Genomic DNA, 23230 nt, shown 5'->3' with positions numbered 1-23230 from the left:
AGTGTGTGTGGAACCCGTGCCCCAGTGAGAGTCAGTGTGTGTGGAACCCGTGCCCCAGTGAGAGTCAGTGTGTGTGGAACCCATGCACCAGTGAGAATCAGTGTGTGTTGAACACATGCTGCAGTGTGAGTCAGTGTGTGTGGAACCTATGCCCCAGTGAGAGCCAATGTGTGTGGAATACACGCCCCAGTAAGAGACAGTGTGTGTGGAATGCATGCTCTAGTGACTCAGTGTGTGTGGAATCCATGCACCAGTGAGAGTCAGTGTGTGTGGAACCCGTGCCCCAGTGAGAGTCAGTGTGTGTGGAACCCGTACCCCAGTGAGAGTCAGTGTGTGTGGAACCCGTACCCCAGTGAGAGTCAGTGTGTGTGGAACCCGTGCCCCAGTGAGAGTCAGTGTGTGTGGAACCCGTGCACCAGTGAGAGTCAGTGTGTGTGGAACCCGTGCCCCAGTGAGAGTCAGTGTGTGTGGAACCCGTGCCCCAGTGAGAGTCAGTGTGTGTGGAACCCGTGCCCCAGTGAGAGTCAGTGTGTGTGGAACCCATGCACCAGTGAGAATCAGTGTGTGTTGAACACATGCTGCAGTGTGAGTCAGTGTGTGTGGAACCTATGCCCCAGTGAGAGCCAATGTGTGTGGAATACACGCCCCAGTAAGAGACAGTGTGTGTGGAATGCATGCTCTAGTGACTCAGTGTGTGTGGAATCCATGCACCAGTGAGAGTCAGTGTGTGTGCAACCCATGCCCCAGTGAGTTCAGTGCATGTGAAATCCATGCCTGACTGAGAGTGAGTGTGTGTGGAACCCATGCCCCAGTGTGAGTCAGTGTATGTGGAATCCGTGCCCCAGTGAGAGTCAGAATGTGTGGAGTCCGTGTTTGAGTGAGAGTCAGTGTGTGTAGAACCGTGCTCCAGTGAGTTCAGTGCATATGGATTCCATGCCCGACTGAGAGTCAATGTGTGTGGGAACCCAGCACCAGTGTGAGTCAGTGTGTGTGGAACCCGTGCCCCAGTGAGAATCAGGGTGAGTGGAATCCGTGCTTGAGTGAGAGTCAGTGTGTGTGGAATCCGTGCTTGAGTGAGAGTCAGTGTGTGTGGAACCCGTGCCCCAGTGAGAATCAGTGTGTGTGGAATCCGTGCCCCAGTGAGAGTCAGTGTGTGTGGAATCCGTGCTTGAGTGAGAGTCAGTGTGTGGGGAACCCAGCACCAGTGAGAGTCAGTGTGTGTGGAACCCGTGCCCCAGTGAGAGTCAGTGTGTGTGGAACCCGTGCCCCAGTGAGAGTCAGTGTGTGTGGAACCTGAGCACCAGTGAGAGTCAGTGTGTGTGGAACCCATGCTCCAGTGAGAGTCAGTGTGTGTGGAACCTGAGCACCAGTGAGAGTCAGTGTGTGTGGAACCCATGCCCCAGTGAGAGTCAGTGTGTGTGGAACCCATGCCCCAGTGAGAGTCAGTGTGTGTGGAAACTGAGCACCAGTGAGAGTCAGTGTGTGTGGAACCTGAGCACCAGTGAGAGTCAGTGTGTGTGGAACCCGAGCACCAGTGAGAGTCAGTGTGTGTGGAACCCATGCCCTAGTGAGAGTCAGTGTGTGTGGAACCCATGCCCCAGTGTGAGTCAGTGTGTGTGGAACCCATGCCCCAGTGTGAGTCAGTGTGTGTGGAATCGGTGCACCAGTGAGAGTCAGTGTGTGTGGAACTTCTGCCCCAGTGAGTTCAGTGCATGTGGAATCCATGCCTGACTGAGAGTCAGTGTGTGTGGAACTCCTACCCCAGTGAGAGTCAGTGTGTGGGGAACCACTGCTCCAGTGAGAGTCAGTGTGTGTGTAATCCATGCCTGAGTGAGTATCAGTGTGTGTGTGTGTGTGTAACTTGTACTAAGAGTCAGAGTGTGTGTGTGTGTTAAACTCCCACTCCAGTAAGAGTCAGTGTGTGTGGAACTCCTACCCCAGTGAGAGTCAGTGTGTGGGGAACCATTGCTCCAGTGAGAGTCAGTGTGTGTGGAACCCGTGCCCCAGTGAGAATCAGTGTGTGTGGAATCCATGCTTGAGTGAGAGTCAGTGTGTGTGGAACCCATGCTCCAGTGAGAGTCAGTGTGTGTGGAACCCGAGCACCAGTGAGAGTCAGTGTGTGTGGAACCCATGCTCCAGTGAGAGTCAGTGTGTGTGGAACCCGAGCACCAGTGAGAGTCAGTGTGTGTGGAACCCATGCACCAGTGAGAATCAGTGTGTGTCGAACCCATGCCCTAGTCAGAGTCAGTGTGTGTGGATTCCATGCCCCTGTGAGAGTCAGTGTGTGTGTAATCCATGCCTGAGTGAGTATCTGTGTGTGTGTGTGTGTGTGTGTGCCAGCCCCGATTTCGGGGGCGGGCTCGGCTTGGAGAACGTTGGCCCGGGGAGGGGGGGATCGGGTGAAACTTGGGCAGATGTGCCAGTAAAATTCCGCCCTGTGTGTGTGTGTGGAATCCAAAGTCCAGTCTCTCTGTCTCTCACTTTCACAATTTCAAATTCCTATAAATTAGCTCAGCACAGACCATAAATTAACGTCGTGACCTTCAGAAATTACCTGCAACACCGTCACACTCAATTATTTTCCTTCAAAGTTGCGTTCCGCTTCAGAGGATTTTTTTTTTCCAGAGCTGCTATAGTTCTGGTAAAGTGAGCAATTTGTTTCAAATGCAATCCGCAGCACACACAAGGGAGCATTCAGACTCAACCTGCCCTGAAATCTCGACAGGTGGGAGAACACCCAACCCTCCCCGTTCCCCACACCAACACCTCAGTATCGGGGGCTGCTTTGAACACTGAAACAAACTGCTTGTGATAGGAAACTAAAAACTTGGAACATGAACGAGCTTCAACTGCACAAGTGTTTTATTTCTGGTGCATTTTTCTCTGTGTGGAATGGAGTTAAATTTAATGCGCTGCATGTATATGTATGGTCACTCATATACCGGAACTGGAAAAATGACTTTACACAATGTGCCATGTTTTTACTGCTTAACAGTGAGAGTATTAATTGGCTTGATGTCCACCCATTATGAACATTTTGAAAAAACAATATTGAATATGTGTCTTTCCCTGCACAATCATGCGTATAAAGCTTATATGTGTGTATGGGGATGTTCACAGTAACTTCATTACAGTGTTAATGTAAGCCCACTTGTAACTACTAAATAAACTTTAGACTTTAAGCTCAGTGGAATTTTGAAAAAGAGGGATGTAAAATGGTTTGGCCAGGAGTCCAGTGGCCTACTGACTTTGAGATAGGATTGGTCAACAAACTTTAGTGGGTGTGGAGGGATCTGACTGATGTGGACAAGATACTAAAAACATCAGTATTGGAAATGAAAAGATTTTCCAGAGGTTTAGGGGGAGAGTTTAAGTTGATTTATTTATTTGTAGCAAGTAGGCTTACATTAACACGACAGTGAAGTTACTGTGAATATCCCCTAGTCGCCATACTCCAGTGCATGTTCGGGCACAGTGAGGGAGAATTTATCATGGCCAATGCACCTAGCCAGCATATCTTTCGGACTGTGGGAGGGAACTGGAGCACCCGGAGGAAACCCACACAGACACGGGGAGAACGTGCAGATTCCACACAGACAGTGACCCAAGCTGGGAATCGATCCTGGACCCCTGGTGCTGAGAGACAGCAGTGCTAACCACTGTGCCACTGTGCTTCCCTACAGAGGTGCATTTGCACCCACACCAGTGAAGGGTGCACTGTTAAACAACCAAAAGGAAATCAACTCCTGGCACTCACTGTTTAGATACATACATGAAAAATAGCCATTCAAAGTATCAGTGGAACCATCCCCTGCAAGAGTTTGTGTTTCATCAGGGAAACATTCAATTCTATTTCTATTTTTCCATCTGCTATTGACTCAACATGAAAATTCCAGGGACTCAGAGGGCATGAAGTGCTGTCATAAAGCTAGATTCCCTCTTCAACTGCTAAAATAAAATCTACCCACTACTGTGAGATAATAGAAATCCTGCCCCATTTTGTTTAAATCAGTTGCAATCCAAGATAGGTTCCTGGGCTAGCACTCCCTGCTTTCAAATGGGAGGCAGCTGCTGAGATTGTGAAAAATCCAATAGCGCTGGACTGAAACCACCAGTGCATCATCATAAGAGATGGCCAATCATTTGAAGAGGCAGAAAAGTTCGAAAGAGAAGAGGGAATTTTTGTAGGCCTTCTGCCAAGCCTTGAACTTGGTGTGAAGCCAAAATTGAAAGGAGGCCCACAAGAGCCATTTAGGATCATAGAGTGCAAAAAGAGGCCATTTAGCCCATTGAGCTGTACCAACAACAATCCCACACAGGCTATTTTCACATAATCCCACATATTTAGCCTGCCAATCCCACTAACACTAGGTGCAATATATCATGGCCAATCAACCTTACTAGTATATCTTTGGAGTGTGGGAGGAAACTGGAGCACCTGGAAGAAACCCACATAGATACGAGAAGAAAGTGCAAACTCCACATAGACAGTCACCCAAGGCCGGAATTGAACTCGGTCCCTGGTGCTATGAGGCAGCAGTGCTAACCAGTGTGTCACCATGCTGCCCAATACTCCATTCAGGATGTTCAGCACCTCACTGCTACTAGTCTGGGCTAAGAAGCATCTTTCACAAGGTACTCCTGTGGAAGGTGGATGGGATAGAAATAGAACAGGGTTCTGGGCCTCACCTTTTGATGACATTTGTGTGCAGTAGGGAAGGCAGGGATGCCTGGCAATAGCCCCATTTTGGACAGGGGGATGAAAGTTCAGATTGAGTGGGATGGCAATATTACAGTTCATTGCCCTGTTTTTCTGCCTACTATTCAGCTTGCACCACCTTTCCTTTTTCTAAATTCCAATGATATAGCAGAAGAAAATGTAGCCCATGATTTCACTACTGAACTGTAATTGTCGTCACCAGTCGAATAAGACATAGCTGTAGTGATAGCAACTAGTAATGTAATGAAATGAAACTCTGCCTGAATTTCATTTCCTTTTTAACTAGCAGTAAAGCAATGCGTGTTTCAGGATATTCCAAAAATAGCAAAATAGAGCAGTACATCTAATGCTACTCTTTAAGGAGTTGTTTTCTTCTTCTAGAACCAGCTGTTTAGAGCAGATTTGCTTGACTGCTTTCAGTGAACATGTTGTCCATAAGCGGGTGTTAACATTTTCCACCACATTCTGCAGGCATCCAGACAAATAAATGTCTGTGTGTTCTCAGAAATCTCATGCAGCTTTATAGACACATGCATCACCTGTGTGATCGAGAGTGTTATAGTGCTGCTGTATTTCATTTAAAACCAGCAACTTCCAAAAAAAATTCCGTTTAATTTTGGGCAAAGAAGCTCTAGGTCCGAATTAGTCACACAAAGGTCAGGATTTGCCTGTCAAAAAAGTTGATTGAGTTGTCGTTCAAATGAATGCTGTGGTTGCAAAGTTACAATACATTGTGCTTCATAGTACTGGACACCATAGGAGTCCATTCCATCATAGCAAGGGACAGAACAAAGATTGAAGAGGGAACTAATATTGGAGGAAGCAGTATTTTGGTCTGTTCTTCAGCACCCTCTATCAGGGCAAGTAAAGTAAAGTTTATTTATTAGTCACAAATAGGCTTACAGTAACACTGCAAGGAAGTTACTGTGAAAATCCCCTAGTTGCCATGCTCCAGCAACTGTTCAGGTACATTTAGGAAGGATTTAGCATGGCTGATCCACGTAATCAGGAGGAAACAAGACAACCCAGAGAAGATCCACACACAGGTGAATGTGCAGACTCCACATAGACAGTAACCTAAGCCAGGAACTGAACCTAGCACCCTGGTGCTGTGAGGCAGCAGTGCTAACCATTGTGCCACCATGCCAGGCACATGGTGACTGGTCAATAGTTTTCCCTCTGAGCAATGAAGCTGAGTAACGTGGAGAACAAAGGATGAGAAACAAGACAAAAAATACATATTATTATAATTATTTTATTTTGAACACTGTAGCTTTAAATTCAGGGTAAAATGTAGAGGGTCATGTGATCATTTCTGATCTCTGCTTGATCGTAAGCTGGGGTGGATTGATTTTCAGAGACAAAGGAAATCTTAGATTATTTTACTGAGAAGGAGGAGCAAGGTATTTATGCTTGGGGAAAATGGTAGCAGTCTCTGAGTTTACAATGAGTAGATCCTAAGTCTCTTAAAGGCCCTGAAAAGTGTTACAGGTATCTGGTTTAAACAGTTGTGCTGGAAACTATCCATTTATTTCTAAGATGAAAGGGTGTTGAGATAGAACCATAGAACCATAGAATATTACAGTGCAAAAACAGGCCTTTTGGCCCTTTTTGGCTGTGCTGAACCATTTTTTCTGCCAAGTCCCACTGACCTGCGCCTGGACCATATCCCTCCACACCCCTCTCATCCATGTACCTGTGCAAGTTTTTTTTTAATGTTAAAAGTGAGCTCGCATTCACCACTTCATCTGGCAGCGTAGAACCATAGATCAAAGATGGTTAATAAATATTTCAGCCAAGATTCAATGTTCATGGGTTTCACATTGTCATAGAAGAAAGGGGCAAAGAAAGCTATTTTTGAGATCAGGTTACAGGCTGCCCGACAAATCAATAAATATCACAGGCGGACAAAGGTTCGTTGTGGTTAGCAGAGAAAAAGGCTGCTTGACTTTCCAAACCCCTACATTGGATACATGAGGGAGTCTCTAGTTGAAGCCTTCTACAGACTCTGAAAGATTTATTCTGGCATGGCTGGACATCAGAAGAATTATTGGAATAGACTTGACTGCTGGTGGTAGATTTAAGAAACTGTCCAAAAACTGAGGAAAGCATGTAAAGACAGTCATTCGAAGTTACTACATGATGAAGTGGGGATACAAGAACCAATTGGAAGTTGGGAGCATCACTGAAATGTTAGCTAGAAGGACAATAATCCCATGGAGAATGTGTAACGTGATAAATATGAAAGGTAAATGTTCCTCTCTGTAGTTTCAAGTATAAGTTGCCTACAAAATAAATAGTCAATGGTGCTTTTAATAATTTGTTACAGCAAAAGTTTTGAAATCCTATTATATAATTCCTTCAGCTAGCAACTAAGATCATGGGCAGAATTTTTCATTAATTTGGCTTAGTGTTGCTTAGACGAGAAAGAACAGTGAATAGCCCATTGGTGACATCGATGAACTCTCGTGCTGTATTTTTAGGAACTTGGAATTTTTTTTTCATAAGTTTCACACCACACAGATGGTGGGCTGGTTCTGATTTGCCCTCCCCAGTATTGCGTGAGCACTTCAATAAAGAGGATGCACCATTTAAACACCTCAGCACTTGTTCCAAGTCCAATCAAAAGGATGGCATGCTAGGTAGGCTGGTCTTCTGAAAGAACACTCCCCAAAATGCTGGATGTGCTGGAGGAGAGGCTGGACATACAATACCCTCGGGCTGGCTGAAGAGTAAACAGCAAGGTCACCAAACCCACATGGGAGGCAGTGACAATGCTGGTCAGCATAAGTTTCCTGCACAGAAAGGAGATGAATGTCTTCTTCTGTGCATCCATGATAAGTCACCCACTCACACACTCATCACACATCCACTGGGAGCTCATCACTGCCACCTCATAGGTCCCCACCACTCACTCTCCCATAAGCCTCCTCATCTACCCTGCATCTCCTCTCCTCAGCACACTCCAGCTCCCACTCACCAACCACAAATACCATCTGACCCAGCATGCGTCCTGTTTACGCTTTCCTCATCCGTCTCCTTGCAGAACAAGCTGGCTCACAATAAAAAGGAGAGGGCACAGATGAACAGGGACATGTCCAAAGTGAAAACCTTCTCACTGATCAAGAACAGAGTCCTCCAGCTAGTAGCAAAGGAAGAGGACCGTACCTGTGTCAAGAGCAAGGTGAATGCAAGAGATAAAAGTAAGGACCCACGACATAATCATCAATCTGGCCAGATTAACATGAGTTTTCTCTTTCCTATCATTATGCCTTGCCATGCACTAATCCCACGTCCCTTTCCTTACAGGGAAGCCAATGGAGCAGCCTAGGCCATTCACAAATGTGGCTTTGGATACTAGCCAGTGGAGTAGTTCTGACAAATTCTCAAATGTTCCCATCAAAGAGGCATCAGGGGTGTTGCCTGCATCTCCACCAGCACAGACACGCACACCATTCAGTTGAAATCAGTAGGATAAGCTTCTGGGTCACTAATTGGTGAGCAGCTCATTTCTGATGATCCACAACAGTTGGAGGCAGGTTTGTCCCAGAGATCTGGCACTCAACGGACACCTGGAGACCAGGGCACTGCTGAGCTGCAGTCAGTTGACATCCCTCAGCTGCTGGAGTTACAAAGCTAGAGTCAGGGACATCAGGAAGGGATGTCAGCTTTACTGCTTGGAGCGCACGGTCGACTGGAGGAGGTTATGCCATCACTCTAAGGTAACCAAGCCAACACAGCGAGGGTGGCGGCTGCAGTGGAGACCTTGGTGCAGGATGTGCACTCCATGACGGCAGATGTTCACTGCATGGTTCAGACCATGCACTCACAGTTCAGGGAATGATTCAGGGCATGGTGGAGGCACTTGTAGGTATCCAGGGATGCTGTTGCCAGAGGATGCCAGGGCTTCTGGACTTCAGTCCAGCTGCCCTCGAACCCAAGGACGAATCCAAGGGCTCCCAAGATTCCATAAGAAGTAGGAGCACCTGGTGTATAGCCTGGGGCCTTTCACCCAGGAGACCCTGATAGTATCCAGCCTATCGGAGTCCCCTCTTCCTGTGAGCAACACTACTCCAGCCCCACACACCAATGAGGGTGGCACCACCAAACTTATGCTGCCTTGAAGCAGATTGGGTCCTTCAGGTCTTGGTTCTCCAGAGGATGCCCACCAACGTCATCACAGACACCATGGTGTGGCGGACAACAGGCCTCCTCCACCTCAGTTGTGGATCCTGGGAAAACACCAAGATGAGTTAGCGTCAGGGTTAGGAAGTTAAAGGAATGAGAGTTGCACAATGCGTTGTTAGCCACTTGTACATAGCGAGCATTTCTGTGAATGTGTGTACCCCTCTGTAAAGTATTAAACCTAATGTCTTGTACCGCCTTACTGCATCCCTGCTCTCACATTCCTTTGCTACATAACCTGCTACAAACACAGTAGCATACATCTAACATGCAATCGCTAGATGCTGACAAACAGCACTGCCTCCACCACCCGTTTACGAGGACGTTAGCCCACTGGTTGGCCTTCCTTCACACCGACTGGACACCCTCATGCCAGTGTCACCTTGGCCACTCGTCTATGGTCAGCCTGACCACTCAACCAGTCATTGGGAAAATCTGATCTCACTACAAGCGCAGCGACGCCCATGTGAGAGCCATTTCTCTGGCACCAGTGACACTGACCATCGGGGTACACTTTAACTATGGAGGAGCCTGCATCAAAGGAGGAGGCTCTGTCTGCATCTCATCATCCTGAGATTACCCTGGTCACTGAGACTTCACGAGCTGCCTTCAGCCAGGCAGGAATCAGCCATTTAGTTTATTTATTAGTGTCACAGTTAGGCTTACATTAACACTGCAATGAAGTTGCTGTGAAACTCCCTAGTCGCCACACTCCGGCGCTTGTTCGGATACACTGAGGAAGAATTTAGCGTGGCCAATGCACCTAACCAGCACGTTTTTTGGATTGTGGGAGGAGACCGGAGCACCCAGAGGAAACCCACGCAGCCACGGGAAGAACGTGTAAACTCCACACAGACAGTGACCCAAGCCAGGAATCGAACCCAGGTCCCTGGCGCCGTGAGGCACTGTGCCACCCACTGGCAGTCAGACTTTGTGGACCAATGTTCTGTCCTCACTGTAAGTCATTATCGTCCTCCTGCATCGTAAGGACCGTGGGCAACTTATGACACTTATGAGTCTGTGGCCAAATTCCCCTCCAACTCAATTTTCAAGTTTGCTGACGACACCACCATGGTGGGTCAGACTTCAAACAATGACAAGATACAGTGTCGGAATGAGATAGAGAATTTGGTGGATTGGTGCAACAACAGTGATCTCTCTCTCAATGTCAACAAAATGAAGGAGATTGTCATCGACTTCAGGAAACATAAAGGAGAACTTGCCCCTGTCTACTTCAACGGGGACGAGGCAGAAAGGGTTGAGAGCTTCACGTTTTGAGCTGTCCACATCACCAACAACCTGTCCTGGTCCCCCCGTGCCATCATAATAGTTAAGAAAGCTGACCAATGTCTCTACTTTCTCAAAAGACTAAGGAAATTTGGCACTTCAGCTCTAATTCTCACCAACTTTTACAGACACACCATAGAAAGCATCCTTTCTGATTGTATCACAGCTTGGTATGGCTCCTGCTCTGCCCAAGACCACAAGAAAATACAAAAGGTCATGAACATAACCCAATCCATCATGCGAACCAGCCTCCTATCCACTGACCCTGTCTATACTTCTCGCTGCCTTGGCATAGCAGCCAGCATAATTAAGGACCCCTCGGACCCTGGACATTCTCTCTTCCACCTTCTTCTGCTGGGAAAAAGATAGAAAAATTTGAACTCATATACCAACCGGCTCAAGAACAGCTTCTTCCCTGCTACTGTCAGACTTTTGAATGGACTTACCTTGCATTAAGTTAATTTTCCTCTGCACCCTAGCTATGACTGTAACACTACATTCTACACTTTCTCCTTTCTTTCTCAATCAACAGTATGCTTTGTCTGTATAGCACACAAGAAGTAATACTTTTCACTGTATACTAATACATGTGACAATAATAAATCAAATCAAATCAATTACACTTTCCCATGATAGGAGCAGTATCAGGGGTATAGTTGCACTGCTATTACTCAGTCAGAAAGAGCCATTTCCCATGATGGCACCTCAGTAGCTTGGGTGCCCCAAGCTCTCCTGCTCATTCAGGCCCTGATGGCCAACTTCTACCTCCTCCTGCAGTTCCCATTCTTCAGTCTGGCTGGTCAGTTCCTTGTCCTGCTCACACTGGTTACCCAAAGGAGGGAATGCTGCACATAAATGGCTTTACAATATCCAAAACCTTCAATGCAAATCCACAGGATTAAATGTGGCTTAATTCCTTTCATTCCCCACTGACTAAAAGAATCTGGGACATTGAACTGCTGTTTTAATAACTCCTTATAAAACTGTACAAAAACAGCATGCAGTTGAATGATAGAATCGTAGAATCCTACAGTGCAGAAGGAGGCTATTCGGCCCATCAAGTCTGCACTGACTACTATCCCACCCAAGCCCTATCCCCATAACCCCACGCATTTATTTACTGTAGCTAGTCCCTCTGACACTAAGAGGCAATTTAGCATGGCCAATCCACCTAATCTGCACATCTTTGGACTGTGGGAGGAAACCACACAGCCAAGGGGAGAACGTGCAAACTCCACACAGAGGGTGTCCCAAGCTTGGGTCCCTGGCGCTGTGAGGCAGCAATGCTAACCACTGTGCCACCATGCTGCCGTGACATTATTGTTTAAATAATTTTCAGAAAGACTATCAAAAATTTGCAGATATTTTGAATACAATAAATAGATTTATTTTATAACTGGTTCTGATTTCTAACTGTCATAGATTCACAAAAACTCTGCGTTTTCTGTAAATTAATATTCTATATTAATGTTGTCCAGGTATTGTCCAATTGCTTTGACAGTAATGAAAAGCGAAGTGAATAATAATTCCTTAAATCTGAGCCATCGCCATATTGATTTACTTCTTGCCATGCCTAAGATTAACGTTCTCCTTTGTGGTTATGTCACAAAGTGTATTTTATTCTTGGCACAGATCAAAGGCTAGGCAACAACTCTTGTGACACTTGAAGCTTTCCAATAGTACAAGGATTCGTCCCAGGAATCTAATACCACACCGATTGTGAGGTAGGGTGAAGGTAGAAACCAAAAGAGCAAATTTTCTCATTAATACATCATTGAAATCTTATTAAGTAGAGTTTGCAGTTTCTAGCTCAGAAATATTTTATATCTGTTTTCAATAACCTCTCCTCACTACAACCATGTCCCAACCACCCAATTGCCATTGGTTTAAATGATTCTAAATGTAGTGTTTACATGCAGCTCAGGCTCCACTCACAGCCACAAAGGAAATGTGGTTCAGCTAGCATTTAGTAGTGCCCAACCATCATAGTGCCCCTTAAGTACCACCACCTCGTATATACCATTTTAAAAAACTAATTGATGGGACATGGGAGTGGCTGGCTGGCCAGCGTTTATTACCCATCCCTAGTTGCCCTTGGCTAGGCCATTTCAGAGGGCAGTTGAGAGTCAACCACATTGCTGTGGCTCTGGAGTTACATGTAGGCCAGACCAGGTAAGGACTTCATATTTCTTCGCCTAAAGGACATTAGTGAACCAGATGGGTTTTTCTAACCATTGACAATGGACTCATGGACACCTGCAGATTCTTAATTCCAGATTTTTTTTATTGAATGCAAATTCCACCATCTGTGTGGTGGGATTCAAACCTGGCTCACCCATACATTAGCTAAGTTTTTGGACTAATAGTCTAATGATAATATCACTGGGCCATCGACTCCCATGGTTGCAGTAGACAATATACTTGTTATGAATTGACTGGTGAATAGTACATATCCATCTAATTAAGAGTCTTCTAGTTGTTTCATAGAAGAATAGAGCAATCAGTTATAGGTCTGAAGTAAGCCAATTAAATGGTATCTTATGTAAGCTGTAATTGAGATTTGCAACTCTATGCTTACTATATGGAGGTGCTCTAAACTAGAACCATTGAATCCAACTAAAAGTCCAATTATATCGAATCTCAAATTTGGAACTTGATTCACTGTCTATTGCTGCCACCAGATTTTCTATGCAGAGCAATTTGCCCTGATCCTGGATGAAGCATTCCTCATTAGTATATTTACTAACAAGTAGAAATAAGCACCATGTCAGTCTGAATTAGATGGATTCAAATTCAGGCTGCAAAAATGGAAAAATGGAGTAATAACTGCTGAACTCAACCCTCGCAGCAGTATTTATTTGCGGCATGATATTCTGAGATCTGTGTTAGAAAATATTGTCAATGTCACGATTGCCCAAAAAAAGTGAGCATCCAAACACCACTGAAATAACTTGACATTTATAAATCTCTCATAACAAATCAAAGATTCCTACTAACTCCACACTTCAGAATTACTTCAGAAAAGCAGTAGCTGTTAATTAAAGGTGAAATCATCCCAATCCCTTAGAGACAGACAACAAGTTGGGACCAGGAACAACTTGATCAACCATGATCAAACTGAATGACAGAGTGGGCTCAAAGGGCCGAATGGCCTACTCCCACTTCTATTTTCTACGTTTCTTAACTTCTGAGAAATACACGTCGGGTCAGCAACTTAATATGTTCCCGTCGGACAATCTTTACCTAAGTGAGTTTACCTGCTGTGATCGCAGCAGCAGCAGGTAGCCAATCTGCAGAGTTGCATACTCATTTGTAGGTTGATGGGGTTCCCAAACTTGGGTGGGCCCAGTAAGCACTCAGAGGTGGCTTCTGGTGGCTGCCTGGGGATGAGGGTGGGATGTGATGAGGGCCATAATGAAGCCAAGTCAGATAGGCTGAGTGATGAGACCAGAAAGGTAAAGAAACTTGGTGCCCAGGGATTTGAGGGGATGAGGGGGGTGGACGGGAATGTCAACCTATGCATCTGCAGTCCAGGAGCCTTAGGTGTAAAGGGATGACAGCTCTGCATTCTCTGAATTATTATTAGTCTATTAGCTCTGCCTCTCCTTGAAGGAGAAAGCAATTGTGCCCTGCTGCATTCATGAGACTCATGCTTGTGACACTAATTGGCCATCGAAAGTTAACCCTTGGCAACATCAGCTCTCCACAGTCTCAAAGTCAGGGAATGACATTAAAGCCTCAAGTTTGAGGGCTCTAAGCATGGTGGCACAGGATTGAGAGGTAATTGCATCACTTCTCTGTCTGGTCCCCAATGCCCGCCACTCAGGATCTACCAGCACTGTGTCTCCTTCCTGGAGCTGTCCAACATCATTTGCCGATGAAGAATCTGCCTAACTAAGAAGACAGTGCGACACCTGTGCCATCTCCTTGTGGTGGCGGAGGCCACCTGCTTGCTGCGGCAGCCCTCAACTTCTTTGCCATGGGGTCCCTCCAGGCATCCACCAGGGATCTCTGTGGTATCTCATCCATATTGACCCACAACTGCATCCATGAGGATTACAATGTATGCAAGGTGTGTCGACTACATCTACTTTGGTGTGGACCAAGCCTGGCAGAATGAGAGGGCTATAGGGCTTGGGTATGTAGCTGGTTTGCCACAGGTGCAGTGGCTGGTAGGCTGCACCCATGTTGCTCTCTGCACCCCGTGGCACCAAGGAGTCCCTTCATCAACCAGAAAGTGTTCCCCTCCTTCAATGTGCAGCTGGTGTGCAACCACCTGATACTTGTCCTGCCTATGTCTGCTCGTTTTCTAGGGAGTGTATATGATAGATCCATCCTTGGCTAATCACAGAGCCCTGGAATCTTTGAGGGACATCCCAGGCTACAGAGATGGCTCTTTGGGAACAGGGGATATCCCCTCAGGACACAGAGGTACACAGCACAGAAAAAAAACCCTTCTGCCCATTGCATCTGCACTAATCAAAGACAAACTACCTAACTTTCAAATCTTATTTTCCAGCACTTGGCCCATCGCTTTGTATGCCTTGGCAACGAAAGTGCCTTCTAAATATTTCTTAAATATTATGAGGGTCTCTACGTCCAATAACCTTTCAAGCAGTGAGTTCCAGACTCCCACCATGCTTTGGGTGAAAAGGATTTTCCTCACATCCCCTCTAAACCTCCTGCCCCTTAACTTCAATCTATGTCCCCGAGTCATTGATCCCTCCACCTAGGGGAAAGATTTCTTCCTATCTATCTGTGTCCTCATAATTTTATACATCTCAATCATGTTCCCCCTCAGTCTCCTCTGCTGCAAGAAAAACAACCCCAATCTATGCAATCTCTCTTCATAACTAAAACGCTCCTCTGCACCCTTTCCAATTCTATCCAATCCATCCTGTAATGTAGATTCCAAAGCTGCCCACAGTACTCTAGCTATAGTCTAACCAATGCTTTATATAGAACATAAAACAGCACAGCACTGTACAGGCCCATCGGCCCTCGATGTTGTGCCGAGCTATGACCAAACCCAAGATCAAGCCATCCCACTCCCTATCATTCTGGTGTGCTCCATGTGCCTATCCAATAACCGCTTGAAAGTTCCTAAAGTGTCTGACTCCACTGTCGCAGCAGGCAGTCCATTCCACACCCCAACCACTCTCTGAGTAAAGAATCTACCTTGGACATCCCTCCCATATCTCCCACCACGAACTTTAAAGTTACGCCCCCTAGTAACAGCTACATCCACCTGAGGAAATAGTCTCTGCACATCCACTCTATCTATTCTCCTCATCATCTTATAAACCTCTATTAAATTGCCTGTCATCCTCCTCTCTCTAAAGAGAAAAGCCCCAGCTCCCTCAACCTTTCCTCATAAGACGCCCTCCAAATCAGGCAGCATCCTGGTAAATCCCCTCTGCACTCTCTCCAATGCTTCCACATCCTTCTTATAGTGAGGTGTATTGAATTGCACATGTATTCCAAATGTGGTCTCACCAAGGTCCGGGAAAGTTGCAGCATTACCCCACGGCTCTTAAACTCAAATCCCCTGTTAATAAATGCTAACACGTTATAAGCCTTCTTCACGGCTCTATCCATTTGAGTGGCAACCTTCAGAGACCTGTGGATACAAACCCCAAGACCTCTCTCTGTTCCTCCACATTCCTCAGAACCCTGCCATTGACCCTGTAATCCGCATTCAAGTTTGTCCAACCAAAATGAATCACCTCACACTTATCAGGGTTAAACTCCATTTGCCACTTTTCTGTCCAGATCTGCATCCTATCAAGTCTGTTTGCAGCCTGCAAGAGCCCTCCACCTCATCCACTACTCCACTAATCTTAGTGTCATCAGTAAATTTACTAACCCACCCTTCAGCCCCCTCTTCCAAGTCATTGATAGTTCCAGCATAACCTAAAGGGAAGTGTATCATATGCCTTCTTAACCATTTTATCCACCTGTCCTGCTACCTTAAGGAACCGGTATACATGTATGCCAAGGTCCCTTTAATCCTTGGTGCTTCCCACAATCCTGTCATTCATCATGCCTTATTTGATCTGCCCAAGCCCTTCACCTCGCACTTATCCAGATTGACATCCATTTGCCACTGATCTTCTGGAGGGTGCTGGCACTGAGCAGTTTCCTGGATTATCTCTTTCTCCTTTCTTAAATAATGGTACCACATTGGCTTCTCCTGTTGGGGGGAGATCAGGACTGGTGCGGTGGGGGTGGGGAGGGTCCAGTAGGGCAATGATTAGGGGTGGGGGGTGATTGGGAAGGTAAGCAATCAGGGAGGCTTCTGGGAAGACCAGCGACCGGGAGCCCAATGATGGGGGGGTGCAGTGCACGTGCACTGATCTCCCCACTGAGAGATCGGCACATGTGCAGTGCCCATTAAGCAGTGTACGGATGGGATAAGGCCCCGCCCCTTATTTTCCAGAGTGGATCACACTGAGGCACTCTGCAACGCTCAGAGCATCAGAGATTCATTCAGTAAAAAAATGGGTGGGAAATACTCCGTTTTCCCATCATTTGGGCCCTTACTTTTGGGAGTATCCTGGTCTTTCAGATTTGTCCCAAAATACTTCATGTACAATGAATTACTTTGAAATTAAATTACTACATAGGCAAACACTGCAGTTATTTCTCACAGTTTAAGATCCCACTGTGCGTAAATGAATGACCAGTTAATTTGTTGGGCAGTGTTGATTGTGGGATAAATGTTGGCCAGAACACTGGGAAAACTTCCTGTTGTTCACAAAACAGCACTAGATTTTCTTTCCTGCTCATCACTTATGCTAGTGTTCGAGTTTTCTATATCTCTTCCAGCAAGATTACACCAATGGAGAAGATGGGCAGGGTTTTACAGCCTCACTCAGGCGAGACCGGAAATTACTGCCCGAGGTCAACAGAGATTTCCATTGTTGGACCCTTGACCACTCTGATTCCATGGCGGGCAAAGTGGCAGAGTTCTGGCTGATAACTTTAGTAGAAATTCACGCCATATACATGCTGGAGTGAGGGTCAAAGCACAAGTTGAGAGTGCTGCTGACTGGACCACACAGGCAAGCTCGTTTATTAGAAGAACATCATTTTCATGAGAATAGTGTTTTCCATCCTATTTCTGTTTGTCTTCAACCAATGACAAATTTCGTCATGGAATGTACAACTCTAGGGGAATTTCTCAATAACTTCATTGCAGTGTTAATGTAAGCCTTATTTGTGACTAATAAATAAACTTTACTTACTAACTCTGCCCCTGGTTGTTTTAACTGATTAGCAATGCTGCCTCACAGCGCCAGGGACCTGGGTTCGATTCCCGACTTGGGTCACTGTCTGTGTGGGTTTCCTCCGGCTGCTCTGGCTTCCTCCCACAGTCCAAAAAACATGCCGGTTAGGTGCATTGGCCATGCTAAATTCTCCATCAGTGTACCCAAACAGGCACTGGACTCTGGTGACTAGAGGATTTTCACAGTAACTTCATTACAGTGTTAATATAAGCCTACTTGTGACACTGATAAATAAATAAAATGTTTTTTTATGCAGAAGTTTCTAATTGTTAGAAGTTTGCTCTAGATACCTGCTGATTGGGAACGAGCCTCTTTAAGACCTGGCAGTCAAGCAAGCAGCATCTTCAAGCAAAGTCCACAGATTGGCAGCATCTACAGCACTACAGGGGGTTATATCAACCGCAACCTGGTGGCTGATGAGGAATCACAGGAGTTTGATGACTTAATATTTGCCTTAAAAACTGGTGAGTGATTGATAAATAACTTGATGGTAGAAGTGAACATACCTTGCTTTATCAGATGGTGAATTCACGCTCAGGCTCCTGCTTTTTAGGGAATCGGAAACGGCAGAGCTGATAGAATCATGAGGAAGAACTGTAGTATTGGATGTTTTTTATTGCAATGCTTTTATTGTGAATGAATCCAGTCCGTAGCTGATTCTTGCTGTCACTGTATTGTCAGCCCTTTGCTATATGGTATCCTTATGGCAAATTGCACAACTCTGCATCTGTCAACCTTTAGACCCAGATCCTGAGATGTCCATGCCATTATAAAATAGGTATGCAAGGCCTTCAAAAATGGTTCGACACACAGTGGCAGGAATCTACTTAAGCTACAATGACAAATCAGCCTTTCATGCCAATAAAAACATGGCATGCTATAATTAAAGAGTTTCCAAGAGAGGATCCACACTGTTAGTTAGACATAGACATATCCTCAAAACGTCATCTGCTCTATTGCTCCAGATTTCTCAGGGAAAAAGAGCTTCTGTGTGGACTAATCCCATCTCTCAAAGTTATGTTCACCCACATTCCCCTATGCAGTTGCGCATCGATGGGTGTGCACAGAGCATGCATTGTGCAACCAGATCTATTTGGCATACACCTACGGGATTCCCATTGCAAAACTCACTCACGTTGGGGCCATAATTAAATAATTTATAACAGCTACATGAGAAACTAACAGTAAAAAGGACACACAAAAAGAAACATTGTAAGAAATGGCTAAAATAGATTTATTACTGTATCAGTTTTGTGGCCTCTATCAGCACTCAATGCACACATAAATAACTGTTTTTCACCTGACATCCTGCATACCAAAACAAGAGGAAATGATCAAGCCCACAGGAAGCTGCACTGACTCATCACACGTTTCCAGTAACCCAATTATCACCCAAATGGTAGAGTGAGAAACATTCAAGTTCAATTACTTCCACTACTTTTTGCCTGATTCTTTCATGTGGTGTAGAGGTTGTTGGCTGGGCCAGCATTTGTTACCTATCTCTGATTGCCCTTGAATTGGGTGGCTTGCTAGGTCATTTTAGAGGGCAGTTAAGAGGGCAATCCACATTCCTGTGGGTCTGGAGTCACATGCAGGCCAGACCAAGTAAGAGCTGCAGATTTCCTTACCTGAAGGATATGAGTGAAACAGATGGGTTTATACAACAATCAACAATGGTTTCACGGTCATCATTCCTTTATTTTCTATTTTCAGATTTTTATTGAATTCTAATTTCTCCATCTGCCATGATGGGATTTGAATCCCAGTCCCCAAAGCATTACCCTGGATTTTTGGATTACCAGTGACAACAATACCACCATGCCAACACCACACCTGAAGAAAGTATTGCTGCCAACTCTATGGGCTGCATTTTCCTTCCAGGCAGGGGAAATAGGTGTTAGGACTGTTTCCGGGTCCTGAAGCAGGCCCTAGGGGGGAGTCACTCACTCACATTTTCACTGCCTGTCCCTTTAATTGGCACAGAGACAGAATTTCTATCGAATCGGGATGTTAAAAGCAAAATACTGCAGATGCTGGAATCTGAAACAAGAACAGAAAATGCTGGAAAATCTCAGCCCTATCAGGTGGGCACCTGGCAGCAGGCCCTGGCTTGGTGGTGTCAGGTGTCCACCTCCTTACAGCTAAATAAGCTACTGCTGCTGGGGGCGAACAGAAGTGAACTGGAAAATCATAGTTGGCCTCCTTTATGTATCCTTGATTGCACCCTTAAGGAGAGTTAATGAGGGGATGGGTGATCCTGTTGGCTCTGATCCTGCCTGAACAAAACAGGCAATGCAAGGGATGACATCAGGAAAATAGTACAGCAGCTGGCACCAAGATCTTCAGGCCCCATCCGCTTCTGTTCCTGTCCCTGGCAGGACCCAAAAATTCAACCCTATAACTTGCAGTCCCCTTTCTGAAATTAGAACAATTCAGTTTCTTCAAAAATGCCAGTTGATCTTGAATCTACTACTTTTTTTGGAAATTTATCCTATATCGCACTATTCTGCGGAATGAAGAGTTTTTCCTAATCTCATGTCTTGCTTGAGGCTTTGAATTTGGTGTTCGTGTCCTGTGATCCATTGTTTGCTGCTTAAGTCCAATAGTATGTTCTTTACCTCTAAACTATGTTCAGAAATGTCCACAAGTAGTTTCGCTACAATGTTTGTTATACAAATTGTCCTCTTTGTTCATTGGCGTTGGGATTCTACTGCCCTGCCCACCACGGAATTGGGGCAGGTGAGGAATGGACAGTGGAAATGTCCATTGATAGTTAGTCTCGGGTCGAGCGAGGCCATAAAATCCCACCTCTTGCAGTGCCTCTGCCCTCAGTGGCACTTTTGCTTTTCGAGGAACCCTGAAAAATATCAACTAAAGCTTCACAAATGTCACTTTAAATTTCTTGAGAAATCTAGGATATATCTCATCTGGCACAGCAACTTTGTAGACGTCTAATCCTTGCATAGAGCACATGTTTACTAATTTCTGTTATGTGCTTTGGGATCAAATGAACGTCGGAGTTATGGGTGAGAATTTTAACTCCCGGGCAGGCAACTAGTTTAACAAGTAGTCGGCTTGCATGAAAATGGCAGCGGGAGCCCGAGACAACTTTAACAACAGAATCTCATTAGATTGCCAGGGAGGAAAGACAGGAACTAGGTGAACGCCATCTAAATACCAATTCATCGCAATATTCAACTTATACTAGCATCGTTGAAATTGTTCCTCTCCTTGATGCCTGTTCTGAATCAGTGCCTTATATGATGTGGACAAAGTTTCTGCTCTAACTAGGCCTCATGTAAGTTACATGCTCTTAGAAACACAGAAAGTTAGTATGCAGGTACAGCAAGCAATTCGGAAGGCAAATTGCATGTTGGCCTTTATTTCAGAGCAATTGGAATACAGTAGTAAAGAAGTCATTCTAATGGTTGATCAGGACTTGGTGAGATTATACCTGGAAGACTGTGTGCAGTTTTAAGAAAGGATATGCTTGTTTTGGAAGTGGTGCTATGGAGTATAACTAGATTGGTTCCTGGAATGAGGGGGCCCTAAGATAAAAGGCTAAGTAAATTGGGCCTATATTCTCTGGATTTAAAAGAATGAGAGCTGATCTCATTGAAACATGTAAGATTCTGAAAGGGTGTGACAGAGTCAACATAGTTTCTGCTGACTGGGACCAAATTTGGGACCAAATGAACATCAGAGTTAAGGGTGAGAATTTTAACTCCTGGGCGGACTAAAACATCAGGCACAGTCTCAGCGTAAGAGGGCAATCGGCTAGGACTGAGATGGGAAGGAATTACTTTACTAAAAAGGTTGTGAAGCTTTGGCTACGCAATACCTTTCCGTGTCATTTTGCCAGCATTCCCACCTCCCAGTCCATCCCCAGAGGCTGGTAAGATTCAGCTCACTATGACTATTATCCTACACAAATCAGAAGACAGTTTGTTAATTGGTTTCATGACATCTATATCAGTTAAATGCTGATCTCTGTGAAGAATTATTCTGTGTACACCTACAGCATAGAACTTTTTAGGAGTACAATCATTACGTACCTGCATTTAGTTTTACCAGCAGTACATTAAAAGGAGCGCTCAGCATATGTTATAGGACATTAAGGGCTATTCAGGTATGAGTCAAGTGCAGCTCTTAAAATAGACATCACAGTAATAAAAGCAATTTGAACATGCACTTTGTGACCTAGCAACATAGCATAGCAACTGCTACAACTTACAAACTGGACCTAGTGCTAAAATTCTTTGCTGCTAATGGGATGTCAACTCATTGGATGGTCCGCTTTTTTTAAAACACTGGTACAGACAACATTAATATAATGAAGTGATTGACAGCAAATTCCATGATTTTTTTCAAGGCCAGATTACTTACAGCCCAAGAAGCATTGTTTTCAAAGGCATAAATATCAGTTCAATAGGGTGTCTCCAGCGGCATCAACATGGGCATCTACAATGTACACCGGAGGCCTGATGAGACAAGCCCTACTAGCTAGTATGCCAGCAGACTGCCTAATTCGGACTACAGAGGTCCCAGAAAATAAACTTATGCCTTCAGAGTATAAAGGGCAAGCATTAAACTTCAAGGTGGGCACTGCATTAGAATTCATTAAAGGGCCAAGCACAAAACTTGCAGACAACTTGTTCAACACGACATCTGGTTCAGTATCATGCCATATGGTTTCTTTATCAACTGAGCCTTCTGGAGAATTTCTGTGTTACCATATTCAAAAAGATAACCTTCAACCGTTTCCGTTATTTCCAGGTGATAAATTCTGTATCATCTGTCGGAAAGAACAAATATGCCTCTCAGAGTTACTTTGAGTAAATTTTTCTTCTTGTCTCAGGTGCAGGCCTCAACACCAGTGACAATGAATCATATCACGGAAGCCAAGATGGTGGGAGCATTGCTAACTCACAGATTGTGGAACTCCGAAGAATACCAATAGCAGACACTCACCTCTAACACATTTTTTGTGTTTTTTGAATCAAATTTGTTCATATTTTTATACTTTACAAACATACTTCTTTTGCACTAAAATTTTGCATTTAAAAATGTAGAGCAGTGTTTTACTTTTCAATGTTTGTACTACATTTTTGTAATGTTCAACTGATATTTGACCTTAGCCTTTAGTCGAATCTATTTAAAAATCATTTCCTGTAGGGTTTTTTTTACATAGTTAGAGAGAAGTAAAATTTAAGTCACTGTGACTAACTTGGACATACAATTCATGTAGAATTTAGAACAAATTCTAAAATAAAAACCAGCAAAATATTTGCATCTTTCTTTCAAACAAGCACAATAAATTGTATTTTGTGTTTATTACTGATAGCTCAAATGTAAAAGCAAGCCGAATGTTAAGTTCTTCCTATGGCGTTATTCTTGTGTTGCCTATTGTGCTGACATAACTCATCCTCTTTAGTACTGTGTGCAGTTTTGGGCGCCGCACCTGCGCAAGGATATTTTGGTCTTGGAGGGAGTGCAGAGGAGGTTTACTAGGCTGATACCGGAGTTGAGGGGGTTGAGCTATGAGGAGAGGCTGAATAAACTAGGCTTGTACTCGTTAGAGTTTAGAAGAATGAGGGGAGATCTCATTGAGACGTATAAGATGATGAATGGGATGGATAGGATAGAGGTGGAGAGACTCTTCCCGCTCAAAAAAGACAGTAGGACTAGGGGGCACAGCCTCAAGATAAAGGGGAGGCGGTTTAGAACGGAGTTGAGGAGGAACTTCTTC

General features: G+C 44.9%; 1 protein-coding gene across 4 annotated transcripts in view; it reads left to right on the top strand.

Moving 5' to 3' along the window:
• adgrv1 (adhesion G protein-coupled receptor V1) overlaps window positions 1–22777 on the top strand; it is a 524573-nt gene extending 501796 nt beyond the window's left edge. For 3 of the 4 annotated variants that reach the window (XM_080189140.1, XM_080189139.1, XM_080189137.1), the window contains 3 exons: window positions 7767–7904; window positions 17768–17945; window positions 22340–22777. In XM_080189140.1, coding sequence (XP_080045266.1) covers window positions 7767–7904; window positions 17768–17945; window positions 22340–22458 — 435 coding nt within the window. In that variant the 3' untranslated portion in view covers window positions 22459–22777. The remainder of the gene's footprint in view (window positions 1–7766; window positions 7905–17767; window positions 17946–22339) is intronic. The other variant, XM_080189138.1, reaches the window with a different exon arrangement.
• The last annotated feature ends 453 nt before the right edge of the window (window positions 22778–23230 follow it).

This window comes from Carcharhinus amblyrhynchos, chromosome 5, assembly GCF_965287045.1.
Source record: "Carcharhinus amblyrhynchos chromosome 5, sCarAmb.v2.hapA, whole genome shotgun sequence".
NCBI classification, from domain to species: domain Eukaryota; kingdom Metazoa; phylum Chordata; class Chondrichthyes; order Carcharhiniformes; family Carcharhinidae; genus Carcharhinus; species Carcharhinus amblyrhynchos.
Note: the sequence above shows the minus strand (reverse complement) of the source record. Positions and strands in the feature narration are given on the sequence as shown.